This window comes from Mixophyes fleayi, chromosome 4 (genome assembly GCF_038048845.1).
Source record: "Mixophyes fleayi isolate aMixFle1 chromosome 4, aMixFle1.hap1, whole genome shotgun sequence".
Classification (NCBI taxonomy): Eukaryota; Metazoa; Chordata; class Amphibia; order Anura; family Limnodynastidae; genus Mixophyes; species Mixophyes fleayi.
In genome coordinates this window covers 136,381,291-136,399,708 of record NC_134405.1, presented here as the reverse complement: position 1 = coordinate 136,399,708, position 18,418 = coordinate 136,381,291, and the positions used below count along the sequence as shown (strand labels likewise).

The window sequence follows — 18,418 nt, the reverse complement described above, 5'->3', positions numbered from 1 at the left end:
TCATGCTCAGCCTTTCACATGCCTTAACAACATTTCACACTAACAAGATCTCCTAGCAACCACAGCAGCCCAGTGTTCACGCTTTCACCTATACACTAATACAAGTGTCATAGAAGGTTCAGGGAGACAGTGCACATTATACAATAAATACATTGAAAGACTTGGCAATTATATTACTGTTGCTTGTGGCATTTTTAGGACTGCCGAATGGTTTACACACCGGAATACTAAGATCCATGTGATCTTAAACTACATGTCCAGCAGGGGAGGGCTGTCAAAGTTTAGCCCAGGCAAGACTCGAGTTAGAAGCCTAGTTGAAACATTTTAAAGGAAAAAAATGCAGGTGCTGTCCAACGTAGCCCACTATGGGACTGGCCCTTGCCCCCCAGACAGTCCAGAGTTTTACTGACAGTTCGTTAATTATTTCATTTTTTCCAAATTAGACCACGTCTGACAAATTTGTGGAACACAAAAAGAAAATCAACCTGATTTTGTATGGTCATTGACAGACCGGTAATGTAGGCCGACTTGAGATCTGTCCTTCAGACCTGCCGACCAGATTTACCCAATTTGGCAATTTCTATGTGTGCAGCTAGCTGTATACATTGAAGCTTTAAACAAACTACTTTATAGGTATAGCATAAGACTGACAATAGTTAATGTAAATTCATGAAATCTTACAATTCTGTCAGGTCTGAGACACCATTGTGTCATCCTGAGCACTAAAACTTTGAGAGATTTGTGATCTGTCCCACAGGATTTCACGATGCTCACGCCTGCCCAGTAGAGCTGGCTTTCTGGATGTAACATGCCCATCAAATTGAGTCCATAGGGACACCCTAGCCAATACTGTTAACCAAGTCACAGGGTAGTGAACCTGAATTGACTGGCTCCATTTCTAGAAATATATCTGAGGCTGTCATTGGGGAGTGGAGCTAGGACAAAGTCACGATTTCAGCAAATAGCAGTCAAATAAGAAACTGTTGCTTAGAACAGAAACTTCTAAGCGGCATATGAAAAGCTTTAAGATTGTAGTGTAGAAACAATGATACATTGTTTTGTAATAGAACTAAGTCAAAAGTATACAAAGTACTTTCAATACCAATTTGATTTTGTTAATGCTGACAGACAAGCAGTACTCTGCACACTGTAAATTCAATGGGTTCAAGCACCACTCACTAACACAATTCTACAATCTATGAGAGGTTGCTGACCTTAATGAAGTTAACCAGAACCATGCAGTTCTGTATTCTCTCAAGGAAGTCTACAACTAATAGAATATACAATGCTGCTTTACTCCTAGTAGTGTGTGAAATAAAATTATATAAACACAGAAAAATGTGCACAAATTGTGTAGTCACAGACTATCTATTGGCTGCGCAAATTTCAGAATAAATAAGGATTCAGAATTCTATCCTTTAATTATTCCAACTGAGAAAGAAGTTAGTCACAATACACAGTCTCACACATTCAAATAAGAGGAAACTGTATTGAGAGGGATTCACGGTTGCTGTAAAAGCACACTGCACTACGTACAAGCATTTTCCTTTTTAATAAGAGAGATGCAATATAGGACTTTAAGAACAGTATAATGTAGGTATGAGAGCACCTTCCAGATTTAGGACACTTGCATCTGCCGCTCCGACCCCCCTCCTCACATTTGGGATCCTATATGGTCATCCTGGATGGAGGATAGCTCTGGTATTCATGTAGAGTAATCATAGAAACCATCTATCTTCCTAATATAAGTGACTGCATTGTAGATCTGTCTCCACAAAGTAAAATGGAGGAGACCGACAAAAAGTGTAGTAAAATAAATGGAAATGTTGTTCCCAAGCAGCAAGGACCGACAATGGCAATTATATGTATTCAGTTTACCAACACCTGCTGGGTTTGTACAGGCGTGTCTTTTCCTACGATAGACCATCAGGCTCACACTGAGCATGTAGCTTGTGGATATTGTTCTGTAGACTGATGTATAAGTAAGCACGTTTGCACAAGCTACAGCGCCTGGTCCATGTATTCCTTTTCTCCAACCAAGTTATGAAAACTTGGATGACAAAGTATTAAGTTTATCACTATTCTGCAGAATACATTTCAGTACAGTGGATTTCAGATTGACTTCACACCCACTCTCCTAAATGATGACGCGTTTATTACCAAAAGACTGTGCAAGTTTTTTCAATAACTATTTAGCTGTAATAGTGGAACAGACTCCAGTTAATTTGTAATCATTTAAAAGGACCATTGAGGAAAAAACAGTCTGAAGCAGAATATGTTGAAACTTACAAAAAAAAAAAAAAGATAGAACCATGACGAAAATCAAGCAAAACTGACATGACATTATAGCACATAACCATAGTACATTTTAATGTGATACATGTAGGCTGAACTGAGTATATGCCTGGAAGGATGAACTAAAACAAAGAAAGAACATGGGGGAAGCTAAATTGCAGAAACTTAAATACGTCCACCTTGGGAGATTGACTTTTCAAATTTGAATTTAAAAAAGGAACTTGCCAACAATAGACCTGATATGACAGAATCACTTAAAAAATAGAGAAAAGAACAAAGCAAGTACATACAGGACATTGAGATAATTTTTAATGATACATTACAGTGCCTATGGAAAATCATCATACCCTGTCACAATGATTACCTTTTGTTAAATTACACAATGGAAATTAAAAAAAAAAATTAAATCAAACTTTTTCCAACGTTATTTACACATTTTGCCTTACAACATTCAACTAACTAAAAACAAAAGAGAACAGTTTTGAAAATGAATAAAGAAAAACTAGAACAACAGGGTTGGAAAAGTGATCAGTCCCGTGATTTAATACTTTGAAAAGCCACATTTTGTTGTAATTTCAGCCATCAGTATGTTTGAATATGTCTAGACCAGCTTTGTGCACCTAGGTAGAGGAATATTTGCCCATTCTTCTTTGCAGAATTGTTCAAGTTCAGTCAAATTTAGTGGAGAGCGGCCCTGGACTGCTCTCTTCAAGTCTATCATCAGAAGAGAAGGTAAAGGGAAACATCACCATAACATAATGTTGCCACCACCACCATGCTTCACAGTAGGTATTGTGTGTTTTGCGCCAAATTTAGCTCTGGGAGTTTAGTGCAAAAAGTTCTATCTTGGTCTCATCTGACCAAACTTTTGCAGCAGAATCTTTCAACTGTATGTTTGCAAAGGGCAAACGAGACTGAGGGGCAAATTTATCAAGCTGTTGGTTTGAAAAAGTGGAGATGTTGCCTATAGCAACCAATCCGATTCTAGCTGTCATTTTGTAGAATGTACTAAATAAATGACAGCTAAAATCTGATTGGTTGCTATAGGCAACTTCTCCACTTTTCAAATCCGCAGCTTGGTAAACTTCATTCCTCTTGTAGGCCTGCACTATCATTTATTGGCTCCATCTTGCCAATGCGCCTTTTGGTGGTTTTTGTCCTTGGCACGGACCTTCCGGGATTACAAATAGATTATATGTTTTCCTGTACTTGAAACATACACCAAGATTGTGCTTTCTGATTCCAGTGTGCATAATTTTATTTCTTATACTTCAGTTGGTTCTGGGGAAAAAAAGCAAGAGCACAATTTCCTGGTTTTGTATGGAAAGGCGACACTACTTATTATTATTATTATTATTAATGACACATCCGGACTTTGTACCTTGTCATAGTGTATGTAGAGGAATGGTTCTGTGAACCATAATGTTGAAGTTCACCCACTCTTCTGGCAGATGTGATTGACACCAAAATTAAGTCCTTGAGCGTAAGTGATTTGGGATGACTCTTCTGCAGAGGATCAAGCTGTTATGATACCACAGATTCTGGAAATTAGGTCCCATGGTGCCACAAAAAGCTTAATGGAGGGACGGATCCTTTTAGCTGCCTGGAGAAATGTTCCCACTAAATTCTCCGTGTTTTTGAACAAAAGATTAACGGCAGAGTGCTGAAACCTGCATCTTTAATATACTGCATGCTAAGCTATTCAGCAATCCCTCTTGAAGAGAGTCCAGTGCTTGGAATATACCTGCGTCCACAGAGTTACCAATTAGGACCCTGAACAGACTTGTCTGTACTCTAGACTTTTAGTACACTCATGAAGAATGTTTCTTTCTTGCTTGTAGAAATGCTTCTGCTACTTTGTCTGAGATTCCCTTGTTTTGAGAACGGGCAGTACAATTTCCAGGCCATCAAGGAAAGAGTTTCGAGGTTTGGACGACAGATGGGTTCCTGATGTAGCCTGATCTGGACGATAAGACAGAGGCCACGATTGTTCTACACACATTTACCATGTCTGAATGAACATCTGCCAGCAAGGGAAGACTGAAAGTATTACTGACACTTCCACTCCCTCTTTTGCTATTTTCCTTCATGTACAAGCTATCAGGTGTGTTGGAAGGAATACATAAAGCAGACTGTCATTCCATGGTTTTGCTAGTGCATCTCAGTGCTTTAGTATCCTTATAACGAGAGTAAAATTGTGTTACCTCAGCATTTCAACTTGTTGACATTTGGTCTAGTTGTGGTACCGCAAACCTTTTCGTTAACTGTAGGAACACTTCTTTGTTTAGGCTCAATTCATCTGAATGAATCTGATGCCGACTTATGTAGTCTGCCAATGTGTTGTCTATGCCCACTGTGTGCAGAACGGTCAGGGATTTTAGGATGTTTTTTTGTCCCTGCTAGGATTGATGTCACCTCTGCCATCATTGCCATACTGTTGCTGCCCTCTTGTTAGTGTAGAAAGGCCACCACTGTGCGATTGTCTAAGATTATCTTCCAATGTTTGCTCTGCAATTGCGTCTGAAATTGGTGTACTACTCATCACACTGCTCTTGCTTCCAAGACTTTTGCATGCAACCTCTTTTCTTTTAAATCTCTTTATTTGTAAAAATGTTAAGGTAACAAAGATGAAACAGGCAAACAGGTATGGCATTGCAAACATTTTACAGTCAGGGCACATGTAACACAGTTAACATAGGCTGGGGCAGCATAACAGACCGACAATAAAAGGAAGTATTCCAGACTAGTCCATTGGGCCTGTGCAGAGAAGAGCCGCGAAGGGGCTCGCAGTCTGTACCCAAAATCGAGGATCCATTGCTATGGTGCAAATATATGGTGAAGTGCAGGGAATATTGGGAGGGTAACGTGCAAGATTGGGGGGGGACGGGAAAATGACTGCAGTAGGATAAGGAGTAGCTTTACAGTACGCCGGGCAGGGATGTTGTGTGATGCGAGTACCAAGCATCCCAAATGTTGTGAAAGGAGCCCGCCTTCTTGTTCTGGAGACTGGTAAGGTATACCATCCGGGATACGAACCAGATACGGTTAATTACCTCCTGGTGTGAGGGAGGGTTGCATTTTTTTTTTCCAATTATGGCCTATTTAAAACTTTGCTGCACAGGAGATATGGAGAATCAATTTGTCTATAGCTTTGTCCAGGCAGGGAATGGAGACATAAGAGGAGGTTGTCAGGTGAAGAGTGAGCCCGATGACATCCTCTATAAGAGCTCTAACCGCGGCTCAGAAGGAGCACAGCTTAGGGCATTGCCCACCATATGTGCATGAAATCACCTCTGTGTCCACATTGCCTCCAACATGCGTCCAAAGTGGGGGGGAACATAATGTGTAGATGTTTAGGGATCAAGTACCACCTGGTGAGGACCTTGTAAGAGTTTTCTTTAATTGTCACACTAATAGAACACTTAGAAATTCAGGTGTGGCTTGTGTCCCACTGTTCATCGCTTATAGATTCGTCCAGGCCGGCTTCCCAGTCTGTCATGTATGGGGCTGTCGGGGGGATTTGCGGGACCAGGACAGAGTGGTAGAGAAGGTCGATAGCCCCTTTATAATTACTGTTGTACATGCAATTACGTTCAAAACAGGAGAGGCTTCAAAGGTGAGAGGATGGGAGGGATGACTGTATAAAGTGTTGAGTTTGGAGATACCAAAAGAATTTAGAATGTCTTTCGTGTATATCTGAGAATGAACATGGACCCAAGTCACCCACGATGTGATGAAAACACGTGATTCACACAGCCTTCCACTCTGAAGCCAAGCCAAGCTCCTGGCCAAGGAGGGGGAAAAAAAAAAAAAGAAGAGGATAGTCCCAAGCGAGTCAGTGGTAATCATGTAATTTTTCAAGGTCGACCCACCTTTTAGAATGTGGGGCGACGTGCCAAGACATCAATTGGCTAAGATAGGAGAGCTTTATAGTACCTGCAAAACAAGGGCAGTACCAGGCCACCAGATATTGAGGGCCTGGTGAGTAGATCGCAGCGAATCCAAGGTCTGCTTTTGCTCCAAATGAAGTTATTGCATGAAGCTTGTATTGCTGAAAGGGTTTGGGATGGCACTGGGACAGCTAGAGTCTGAAACAGGTAAAGAAATTTAGGTAGCACAGACATCTTAATGGCGTTGACTCTACCTATCAAGGAGATAAAGTGTTTCTGCCAGTGGAGGAGATCCTGCTCAAGTTAATGTGTGTATCAGGGGTGGAAAGTTTGCTTTGTACAGGAGATCATAAGACTTCGTAATCTTAACCCCTAGATATGTTACGGAGTCCATCCGCCACTGAAAGTTGAAATTAAGCTTGAGAAGCTTTTTGAGAGGACCAGGTAGATGAAAAGGCATTGTTGATTCTGTATCTCGAGACCGCCCCGAAGCCAGACAACTCCTGAAACAAGTGCGGGATAGAGGCCGAGGGCATGGTTAGGGAGAGTAGGACGTTTTCTGCGAACAGAGAAATTTTGTTCTCAGAGGACACGGTAGTTATGTCAGACATGGATGTGTTAGCTCCAATCAGACAAGCCAGAGGCTCAATGACTAGAGCGAAGAGCAACCTCTTTCTCTTTTTTTGCGACTATGCCCCCCGTACTACTTCTGTTTTAAGATGAGCTCCCCATCGGCTGGAGCTTGAATCTGTAGTCATCACTGTCCAGTTGTGCTCTTCCATTGTTTTTCAGTGTTGGACATAACCACCAACTGAGAGACCTCCTGGTCTTGCTTGTTATTCTGATCAACTAATCAGACATCTCATGTGCAATCTTGCTCATGTCAGGACATTTATAGTTGACAAAAACATTTCCAACAGTCTGAAACAAATTCTTATAGAGGACTGCTGTAGCTTCTGAAGTCTGTCCTCTGATATAGAGGCTTTGTCCTTTTTTGTATCCATCCATACTCCCGCTAATTTTAACAGTTGCAAGGAAACTAAATGACTCTTGTCCCAGTTCATTATTTATTATTACTCTGTCTGTGCCATATTCTGACTTCCTTTTGTCATCAAGGTATGGGAAAAATGCATTCTTGTTCTCCGAGTAACACCATCAATACTACAAACACCTTGGTAAAATTTCCTGGGGAAGTTGATAGGCCAAACGGTAAACATGTAAACTGGAAATTGTCTCACAAGCAAAAGAACCTGAGGTGAAGGGTGATGTTGTTGCGCTACAGTGATGCTGTTGTGCAGATATACGTCTTGTACGTCTACTGACATTAGAAAGTCCCCTTTCCTGATAGTACTAAAAAACGAGTTGACAGACTCCATGCAAAACTCTATGAAATACCCCATGTTTTGCTTCAACAAAGTTTTTTGGAAAGTACCCTGGATGTTTCTCTACCAGAAAAAATTTGGAGAAGCTGATGCCTTTCCTGAGCTGTAGGAACCAAATTGATAACTTGCTTCTTCATAAATGTTTTAAGACTGCTGTGTAATGCCTTTACTTGTGTGCTGGGGTTTGTGATTTTATGAACACATTTTTCCTGGGTACTGCATGAAATTCTATTCTGTACCCCTTGTTTATAATATCAATCCTGTGTAGTATGTATCCAAACATCTACATACCTCACTATCCTGACCCCCAGAAAGCTCATTGAAGGCTGTACAGCCCCCCAGTCATTTTGGATTTCTGAGGCTTCTTCCTTCTTACCTCTGAAGGGACGATAAAGGCTGTTTGCTTGTGGTTCCTCCAAACTGTCTTGAATATTGCTTACCCAAGCAATAGGTCTTGGCTTTTTTAAATTATTGCCTTGATGAAAAAGAAAAATATCTTCTGCTATCCATTGGAAGGTGAAGCAATTTGTCTTCTTAATCATCATGTCTAATTTATTGCCAAAAAGGAGACCACTATCAAAAGGAAGTGTCATTAACCTATTTATTGATTGATGATCTGCTTTTCAAGGGTGCAGCTAAAGTACTCTCCTGGCTACTATAGTTGAGGCTATGCTTCTAGCTGAATACATGATTGTGTCTAAGAATGCCTCACATATGAAATAAATTCATTTCTACATGAGCCATGGATTTTTCAGCAGAGTCCGTCTGCTTACCTTCCCTTGCACATCTTCATACAAATTATACATCCAAATTCTCAGTGCCCAGGATATTGAGGCCATCACTACTCATGCTTTAATCACTGCTTCTGATGAGGCATGACATTTTCTGAAGAATGTCTCTATTTTTCTGTCCAAATGGTATCTTATAGACCCCCATCATCTAATGGTATTGCAATTCTAGCTAATAGGCAAGCCCTGCAGTATCTACCTTTTTTGAACCAAGTCCCAGCTAGTGGTTTTCCATTTTTATTTAGGATTTCATCTATCACACTATCTACTATAAACACTGAGTATGTGATGCTTATCTTCAAAAAATGCATCTTGTAGGGATGATGGGTCTGGTGTATCTTGAATTCACATAGTTTTTTTTAATAGATTTAATCAGTGAATACAATTTTTCAGGGTTAAAAAGATCATGGCTCCTTCTTTAACCTCACCCACTTCACTATCTGAAGATTCCTCGCCATACGAGTACTCAGATTCCACTGGGATCACCTACATGCTGTCTAATTCCATACACATCTGAGACCCTGACCTATTAGCCCATCGACTAGCCTGAAGCTCCTCCTTTGATACAAAGTACTTCATCATCCATCCAATTAACTGTATTCTTTTTATGCAGAAATGCCTTTTCTAACTGTAATTACTGTTCATTATAGAGGTTTGTGTGTTAAAAAAGCCAAGTAAAGGATACAATACAGAAATTGAAGCTACCAGGTAGGGAGAAGAAAAATCATGCTACCCAGTGCTCCCGTCACAAGGGGCTGGTCCATGCAATCGTTTTTCTTGGGGCTCTGACATTTCTCTCACAGATTTTGTCTGGAAGCGAAATTAAGCTGCAGAGAGGAGTTGTAATCGTGTGGACCAACATGGTCCTCCCACTAACATCCCCCCTGCAGCTACTTTAATGTGTTCAAAAGAAAAGATGTGTGGAGTCCTGGGGAACGATGTAGCCCCAGGTAGAACAAAACAAAACTGATTAAGCATGAAGTTCCTGGAACCTCCACTAAAGGAAAGCCCTGCTTTAAAGTTTTTTTTTTTTTTTTAATTGTGACTACGATCATGTTATTTACACTCTTAAATGGCCACATGGCTTAGATTACGACAAACCAATCGGCCAAACTCTATATTTTGCATATTGTTTATTTTATATTGTCACTAGGTAACAATGTTTGTTATATAACATGAATTTCTGTGTAACATGTAATTTGTGTTATGATACTTTGTTTTGAGTTTCCTCTTTCTGGATAGGCTGCTGCAGTTCCTGGTATAAGTAATTAGTAAGGCAGATTGTAGTTTCACAAGTGTGCATATATCTAAGACTCGTTTCAAGTAGGTTTGAATATTACAATTTGAATAAGCATAAACTTTGTATCATACAAAGGCAGATTTCAAGCATTTTAATTATAGGCAATGTTGTAAATGCAAAACAAAACCAACCAAGGAAAAGTCACTAAAAACTAAGCATATATGGGAAAAGTATATTCTGTGACTAACTTTTTTCCCTTTTGGGGGAGCTATGCAGGTTGTAGCCAAAGCAAATGTCCAATCAGGACCTGTCAATGTACCAGATATACTAGTCTGGACAAAAACCCCTTTAAGGACTATCTCTTCCATCACTTCTACAATGTTTCCAGTGGATTGTTTGGATAGGATCATAATTTGACTATATCTGCTACCCACATGCTCTTTCCATCGATATGGTAAAACTACCACAGGTTCACACTAAAGCTGAACGGGGTGTATCAGTAATTACTTACGCAGAATGAAGTGCCAAGAGGATATTAACTCCCTTGTACAACTCCATAATCTCTCAAAAGTGTCATGTTTCTAACATTCCAATACTCAGCAAAATAAATGTGCACAATCACTTTCCAAAAGACTTTTACTGGTTGCCTTCCATTTACGCTGCTAGAAATCAAATGTTAGGTATTAAAATTAAATTAATCTTTCCTACCTGCATACACAGCATTACGGTCTACTCCAAGGACATGGTCTCCAATAATATAAATTTTTCGGCCACTCTGCGCCAGGTGTTCCTTTAGCTCCAATGCTCTTTGACTCTTTCCACTGCACGGGAAGCCGCACATCAAAACAAGAGGCATTGTTGGAACCAGCCTGTTCGAATAAACAGGTGAAGCAAAATAAGCATAAAGAATACTGAAGAGTTACAAATAACTTAATTTTGTACAGACTTTAAAAAGCTAATGTAGACTGCAAAACCATATTACTTGCATCATGTTCAAGAAATCTAACTGTCAATCACTAACACTATTTAGCAAATTGAGCAATTGAATTATTGAACTATTGATTTTTATGGAAAACAAAAAAAACCTCACATAAGTAATGATATTATCACATGTACCATGTAGGCACCAGGATGGGGCATTGCCCCTCTCTCTTCAACTGAACTGGACACATCCTATTCAGCCACACAACACGTGTATTCCATCAAAACACTGTCTAGGAAGGAAGTTAGTTTCTAGGGGAGCATGTCGCCTTCCCTCAAAACAAGTTATACTATAACACACAGACACATGCAGTACTATAAATAGTAATGCAACTTTCACTTTCATACGTTAAAGCAACTGGTGAACCAGGAAGAAACCAGGTCCCTCCATGGGTTTGGGTCAGCTCTCAAATATGATGCGTCTTATGACATAAACCCATCCTACCAGCTAAACGGAAAGTGTGCAGTCAATCTGGTTTATGAAATCCCTCCTTCCTTGTCATACGCTACATCAGAAGTAGGCAGCATGTGTCTCACCAGCTGTTATGTGACTACACATCCTGGCATGTGCTGTCAATGGCATGCTGGGGTTTGTGGTTACACAACAGCTGGACTGGTGGCCTAAATCTCTTCTTCATACTGAATTATGTCCGTATTACTTTATCGTGACATCCAGCAATCCATACCTGCGTAACTATAAATACAGCGTCAAGTGGACTTGATAAAGATCTAGTAACTATCCACACACCCAATATAGAATAAGTTACTACGGTGTTAAACCTCCTGGCAAAAATTCACCAGGAGTGACTTGGGCGCCGCCATATTCCCGGCAAACACCGGTGTTTCCGGTCACGTGGTGGGAAGTCGCTCGTCACCCTGGGTAACAGCCACAGAAAGTTGCCGTGTATGGTACTTTGTGAGTATGGCAACCTGCAGCATAAGCTAAAGCAGACATCTTTATTGATGCAGTGTCTACGATACCTCTAGTAATACATTTACACTGTTATATTCCACAAAGATATGTTGCAGTGTATAGTTTACCTATTAAAAGTGGACTTATACAGTTATTTTAAAGCTGCAATTACACGTTTTTACATTAATGTAGTCGAAGGGTAATATACATTGACTTGCATCAGTTGTACATTTTCAGGCTTTGCAGATTGGAAACTGATATGATGGTTGAACAGTGGCTTATGTTGCAAATAAAGTATGATGTATAAACAGGTCAGCTTTTTGATCAGCTAGTCATACATACATACATACATACTTTCACAGAAATATGGCAGCTTTCTGTGAAAAATGTACACATGGTTTTGGATGAAGCTGTTCAGATATTCAGAGAAAGCTAAAATAGTACAGTTAATCATCCTCTACAATATATAGTTGTTTTCTTTTATTTCTAGGTGTCCTTCAAAGGAAAACCATACCATAGTCCATTGTTTTAAAGATTCTTTGTCACTGAAAGTGTCACATATTTTTGTATTGAATGACTGCACAGTTTCACATGTCCTTTATGCTTTATAAATAAACATTTCTCCATGGTGAGTATTAAAAAACTAGCATTGTCCAGTGAGGTGTGTAAAGACCCTTGTTCTACGTTACAAATGAAAACAAAAACAACCCCAAAAAAATACCTTTTCACATATGAAGCATGAAATGACATAATATACCGCATTTAATTCTAACACATTTGTTTAAGGCGGTGTTGTATTAAAATGATGTGGGACCCTGGACTGCATTCTTCATGGGCCTCCACACCACACAAGGATCCCAAATGCGTATGAAATATACATCATGCAGTGAGTCACTTTCTACCATTTTCCATGCAATGCAGGATATCGGAAGCTTGGCTCCTCTAGGCACAAGTCTTCAAATGCCTATTGTGGTATATAAACAAAAATTTAATTAGTGGTAACAATGTGGTTTGCCACTTTATTACCTTTTAAAAGGCCAGTAATACATTCAAAAAGGATATAGAATGTGCAGTTGGATAAACAGGAAATTCATAAAACAGGGACATACAAGGTAGAGAAAATAAATGTAAATATCAAAACACGGTAGGGAGGGCCCTGCTCATGAGAGAACTTATATTCTAATTGGAAGAGGGCACAGCTGACACAAGAGGAGTGAGTGTGGCTCATAGTGGAGATTGGGGCACTTGTAAGGATGCTTTAGTGTGAGTAGTGTCTGCGGGAGTAGGGTAAGCTCTAATAAAGAAATGTGTTTCATATAGCATTTAGAGCTTAAAGGCTGTGGGAGAGTCTAACCAGGCATGGTATGGAATTCTAGAAGTGGGTACTGGCATGTGAGAAGTCATGTAGACGGGAGTGATACTTGGTTACCAGAGACAGAGATGTCATATTGTACAAATATATGACTCTGAGGATTTACTTACTGTTTCGCCAGGCAGTCTCTAGATGCATGCATGCATGAGCCAGCTAGTTGGCTTGTACATGTGCATTGAAACTGAAAGCCCACATTTGGGCTTTTATTTCAACTAATATATTAAAGCAAACAAATAGATAAAAATGTTAAAATCCTTTATTCATTAATAAAGTATTTTTTCATAGAAAAAGCATGAGATGAAATGCCAGCAGGGGGTACAAATGGAAAGTACCTTTTTTGTGCCTGCGGGTGGCGCACGCAGTTGTGCACACACCTGTGAGTGGGGGGGGGGGGGCTGTCTGTGGACAGTGTGTAATGACTGTGTGTGTCATCACACTCTGTCTAGCAGCCTGCAGAGCAAGCCAGAAGCTTCAAATCTCATGAGTTGACAGTTTCCCTGCTCACTCTGCAGGAGGCTTTGTGTCATCATCATCATCAGCACCATTTCTATAACGCCACTGATTCTGCAGCGCTGTACAGAGAACTCATTCACATCAGTCCCTGCCCCGTTGGTGTTTACAGTCTAAATTCCCTAACATACACAGACAGACAGAGAGAAAGACTAGGGTCAATTTTGATAGCATCTAATTAACCTACTAGAATGTTTTTGGAGTGTGGGAGGAAACCGGAGCACCTGGAGGAAACCCACACAAACACAGGGAGAACATACAAACTCCACACAGATAAGGCAATGGTTGGGAATTGAACTCATGACCCCAGCGCTGTGAGGCAGAAGTGCTAACCACTGAGCCACCGTGCTGCCCACAGCAGCATAGGTAAGTACAGTGAGCTGGGAGGGGGGGTTATAATGTAACTTCGGGGGGTTGTAATGCAACTGGGTGGTCGCATGATATATCTGAGAGGTGGCGTGGTGTGATATGGCAGGGGATGGTGTGATAAATGTATTATTTTATTATAATTTATGTATTATATACTGCGGAATATGTGTTATGTACATTGTTTACTTATTGCTCGGTTTTACATATTTACATTTTCCAACAGGTCCCAACATTCCAGGATCCATACAAGAATCCAGTACCAGGTTGTGAAAGCTGCAATAACAGGTAGGTGAGAGTAACCTCATTTTAATACATAATGGGGGAATTCAGTTGCCGCGCAGTGTCTCCAGAACGTCCGCTAGACACTTTGCGGCGGAGATTTGACAGAAATATCCTCCCATTTTTCCTCGCACCTCTATGGGGTGCGAGGGAAATTGAGTGCAGATTTCTACCTTAATTGCTGGCAATGTGTGCTGCACGATGTCTGTGTGTCACATCGCTGGCAAATGAATCTCCCCCAATGTGTCATGTCTAAAGACGCGCAGTCACACCCCATGTTGACCACGCCCCCGACATTATGTGGTCACGCCCCTTTGCAGCACCCTTGCTACACGGCCTGTGGAGGAGGGGTGACACCAAAAAGTTGCTGTATCGGGGCCCCAAATTTCTCTTGGCAGCCCTGTATGCCTGTAGCAAAAGAGGTATTGGGGGGTTAGAAGTGCAATAATTGTTCAATAGGCTATTTAATAAATAGGCCTCTTAGTCCCATTGCTTCTCTCCCCTGCAACTTTACTATTCTCCTCTTACTCTCCCCCTCCAGTTATGTCTCCCATCTCCTCCTTTTAATGGGTTACTCTTCCCCACCCTCCCTACTAATGTTTACTCTCCTGGGGTTCTCTACGCCGCCATTGCCCCTCCCCCATTCTGCAGTCTCTAACCTCACTCTAGAGACTGAATCCTCTATAAAGCAACTTATATTACCAAAACTAAGAATAAAGGCAACATTTAAACATGTAATTAAAAATGGCATAATGTGGTCATCCATCGTACAAACGTGCCACATGTGGGTAACCAGATTGGTCCACTGGGCTGTTTGGGAATTTGTACCTGGAAGCCTAATCAAATTGGGGCCTGTTAGTGAGGTTTACATAATACTCATATGGCAGTGGTTCCCAAACTGGGTGCCGTGGCTCCCTGGGGTGCCGTGGACAGCGCTGGTGGTAAGCAAGGCTGGTGACTACTTGGTAATTATTTTGACTTAGGGGTGCCTTGAAAAAATTATGGAGACCCTAAAGGTGCCTCGAACTAAGAACGTTTGGGATCCACTGACATATGGTGAAAATGGTCAACTGGATTTTTAGACATGCCTGAAAATTATCCGACCTGTTTCTCACACTGATTTGCTGATGTCTGTGCATATCTGGTCACCTTGAGAAAAACAGTGTGGGTGTTTATCTGATAATATAAAGAATACCTAGAATGCAATCCCATAGTAAGTGAGTTAAATATCTGAACTTGAAACATCCTTTTTAATATTATATTGACTACTTTATATCACAGTAATTTAAATCAAGTCCGACACATCATGTTCTTTAGCATGTTTGGGGCCCCAAAGATCAAATGAGATATGGTAGAAGTGGTAACAATATAAATGTATTTACTTGTAGAGATGTTTTGGGACAGAGGTTTAGGTGATGCTGAAGAATTTCTATGTGATCATGGTGATTTAGAAGAGTCAGAGAAATGCTGCTTAAGGGCTAGATGAGAAGAAGACCATACCAGTTTGCAGAAAACTGGTAAATACAGTAAATTGTTAAAAACAGTGCAGGATTTTTTCTATACCCCCTACTTCCCCATGCATTTTTATTACTTACCTGCCACTAGAGACTGCTACTTCCCTCAAAAACAGCTTTGTGATATTGTTAGATCATGTGATGACACCCTGTACTGCTGTATGACCAGGGCAGTTGGCCCATCTATTTAAACCCTACTCTCTGCGCGCTGTCTCCACATTAGCCGGAGTGAGAATGGCCAGCTAGTGTGGAGAGCCAATGGATAGGAAACCTCATAATGTCATCCAATAGAATCACGATGTTTGCATACAATGAAACCACAGATTGTTTTAGCCAATAAATCCACCATGATTTCTTGTTATGAAGCCACGGCTATTGTTCATGGAAACAGTGCTGGCTCTGTCTTTAACAGCAACATTGTTTCAACTACTGAACCTGTTGCTGTGAGGCAAAAGTGATGCTGAAACAATCAATGAGACTGGTCAACTTCACCCTGGACGGTCCACGTACTGCCATTTGCACTGCGCTTATTTTGATCATGACAACTAGAATTTATTAACGTATTGCTTTTTTAACTTTGTTATTATTAATTACTGTCTCCCCAGCAGGTCAAAATAGATTTAGCGAGTTAAACCAAATATATATATTTTTTTTAGAGCAGCTACAGTTCATTTTCTACAGACCGTGCTGTCGGCTTAGTGATGCACCGTGCACAGATCCAGTGCCATGTATGGCAAGCGAAGGGGGTAGTGGGGATATGTCTGTGCAATATATGGTACATATTAGGACAATTAATAGACCCTATTTCCCAAGCTCAGAGAAAACAATTAGTAAGAGATGAGACAGGTATTTCCTTGATATGTAAGGGAAAAATGCTATTTTTGTTCCATAATTTTTGTGAATTTAGGAAAACTAGAAGATTCTGGAACAAAGTGCTATCATTTATAAACCTGGTGTTTGGAATTACAGAAAGATCCAATACCTATGCTTTAGTTTTGTAAATTGGAAATCAGGCTTACCACCTAGAGACATTAAACCAACACTTGTAATAGTTTTTAATAGTTGCTAAAATAAAAAGCAATATTCTGAAAATGTACATCTTTGACACCCCTGTTTCTGAGCAAGATAAGAGCTGATTTAATGCCAACACTCCCAGACATTAAAAACGGGGTATCTAAGTTTTATGCTTAATAGAAAGGGTTAAACTGACATCATGAAGTTATTTTAATCCACTGATTCGTTTCTGTACAAGCAAGTCAGAGAAGTTCCAATAAATGGAGAGTATTCTAACAGGGTATAGACACATCCGAGGGATTGCAGGAAGGGATAGTTTGGATGTCATTCGAATATGGGTCAATGACGTCCTCAATGCCCCTCCTTCCCCCAAACACCCACTGTCTGTATAACGTCTCATCAATGTGCAATTTTTTTTATGTAACACCTCAATATGCTGTTTTCTTTCTGGCTACACACTGCAATATTGTAGCCAATATCTGACAGTTGGCCTAATATTGCTGCATGTGCGGCCTGAAAAGTGCCTCATTGTACACATCTCTGGTCTTTTTTCTGTCTGATTTGTATACACTATATGTGTTGGGAGCACTGCCCTATAGGTGACCAAATAAAATTAGACTATTTACTACCAAACATTTCACACTAACATGGTTAAGGATTCAACTCTGTGAGGTACAATTGTATGATCTGTCTGCGCTAGGTACTTGCAATTTTTCTCTCTTATAGATGGCTTATTTTTTTAATGTTTAAAATTTACTAATCATATGTCTTACTCATATATGCATGTATATCATATACAGACACATGAAAATGAACTAATAGATTTGCCAGAGAAATTGGTTATTTTTCTAAAAGACCTAATAACCTCTAGTAAGTGGAGCCTGTCATCTTCATGTCATCTTTTGATCATAATGGCCTCTTCAGCTGAAATATTGTAATGTCTGCCATTTACATGTACTTGAAATCCACAGCGAATTATCTCTAAACACTAAAAGCTTGGGCTGTACATACTATCATTTATTAAGCTCTTTAAAATATTCGGTCTCCTAAAACCATTAATTTCAAGCCACAGAACACCGTAATATAATAAAGCTTCTTAATATGAAAACCTGCAGCAATTTAATCTTAATGTTAGTACGATACGTATATGTGAAATATTCTTTGTCCCTCATTATATATAGCTTGTGAATACTAATGCAATTATATCTTCTATTGTGTCTAATTTAAAAAAAAAAACACAATATATAACTATAAAATATATTTTAATGTGTTCATTAATATTTATTGCATGCTGTCGGGTACTTCAGCCTTATTCTAAATATTTAAAATTCTGTTATAAGCCAATATATAAAACTTTATACCAAAATAAAAATGTTTCTGTACTCTCATAACCAGTTTCATCAACTATCAAAAGATCAGGATCCACAGTAGCATGGAATATACAAAGCAAATGGATACTTACTTTATAAAAAGATTTATCAATGAAACAGGATGCAAGATGTCAGGCCAAGCTGTTTGGATGGATTCCATAGATTATTTTTTCTTTAGACCCTTTTAATAGGTACTTTGCTTAATCTAAGTGCTGTTTGATATCGCCTATAAGAACCAGGGGCCCGATTCATCAAGGAACGCAAACGCACACGCATCTGCGTAGCATACTTTGAGTGACGCAAACCGGTACGCGAGTGAAATAAGCATCCCAAACAGCAAAAACACACCCTCTTGTGGTCCACTACACTTAAGGGACGGAAATAAGCAACGCAAACGTTAGAAAACACACCCACCTGCGGATCTTTAAACATGGTACAAGCACAAGCGACGGCTCTCAACTGATAGACGGCAAGCTAAGCAATGTATACTTCACGCCCACT

General features: G+C 40.0%; 1 protein-coding gene across 4 annotated transcripts in view; it reads right to left on the bottom strand.

Moving 5' to 3' along the window:
* Positions 1-11,419, bottom strand: part of KTI12 (KTI12 chromatin associated homolog) — a 31,433-nt gene extending 20,014 nt beyond the window's left edge. The window contains exons 1-2 of one of the 4 annotated variants that reach the window (XM_075208413.1): positions 11,263-11,419; positions 10,304-10,464 (exon numbers count right to left, since the gene is read on the bottom strand). In XM_075208413.1, coding sequence (XP_075064514.1) covers positions 10,304-10,451 — 148 coding nt within the window. In that variant the 5' untranslated portion in view covers positions 10,452-10,464; positions 11,263-11,419. Of the gene's footprint in view, positions 1-10,303; positions 10,465-10,924; positions 10,990-11,021; positions 11,186-11,262 lie in introns of those variants that run through there. The other 3 variants (XM_075208416.1, XM_075208414.1, XM_075208415.1) reach the window with 3 other exon arrangements.
* Positions 11,420-18,418: the final 6,999 nt, after the last annotated feature.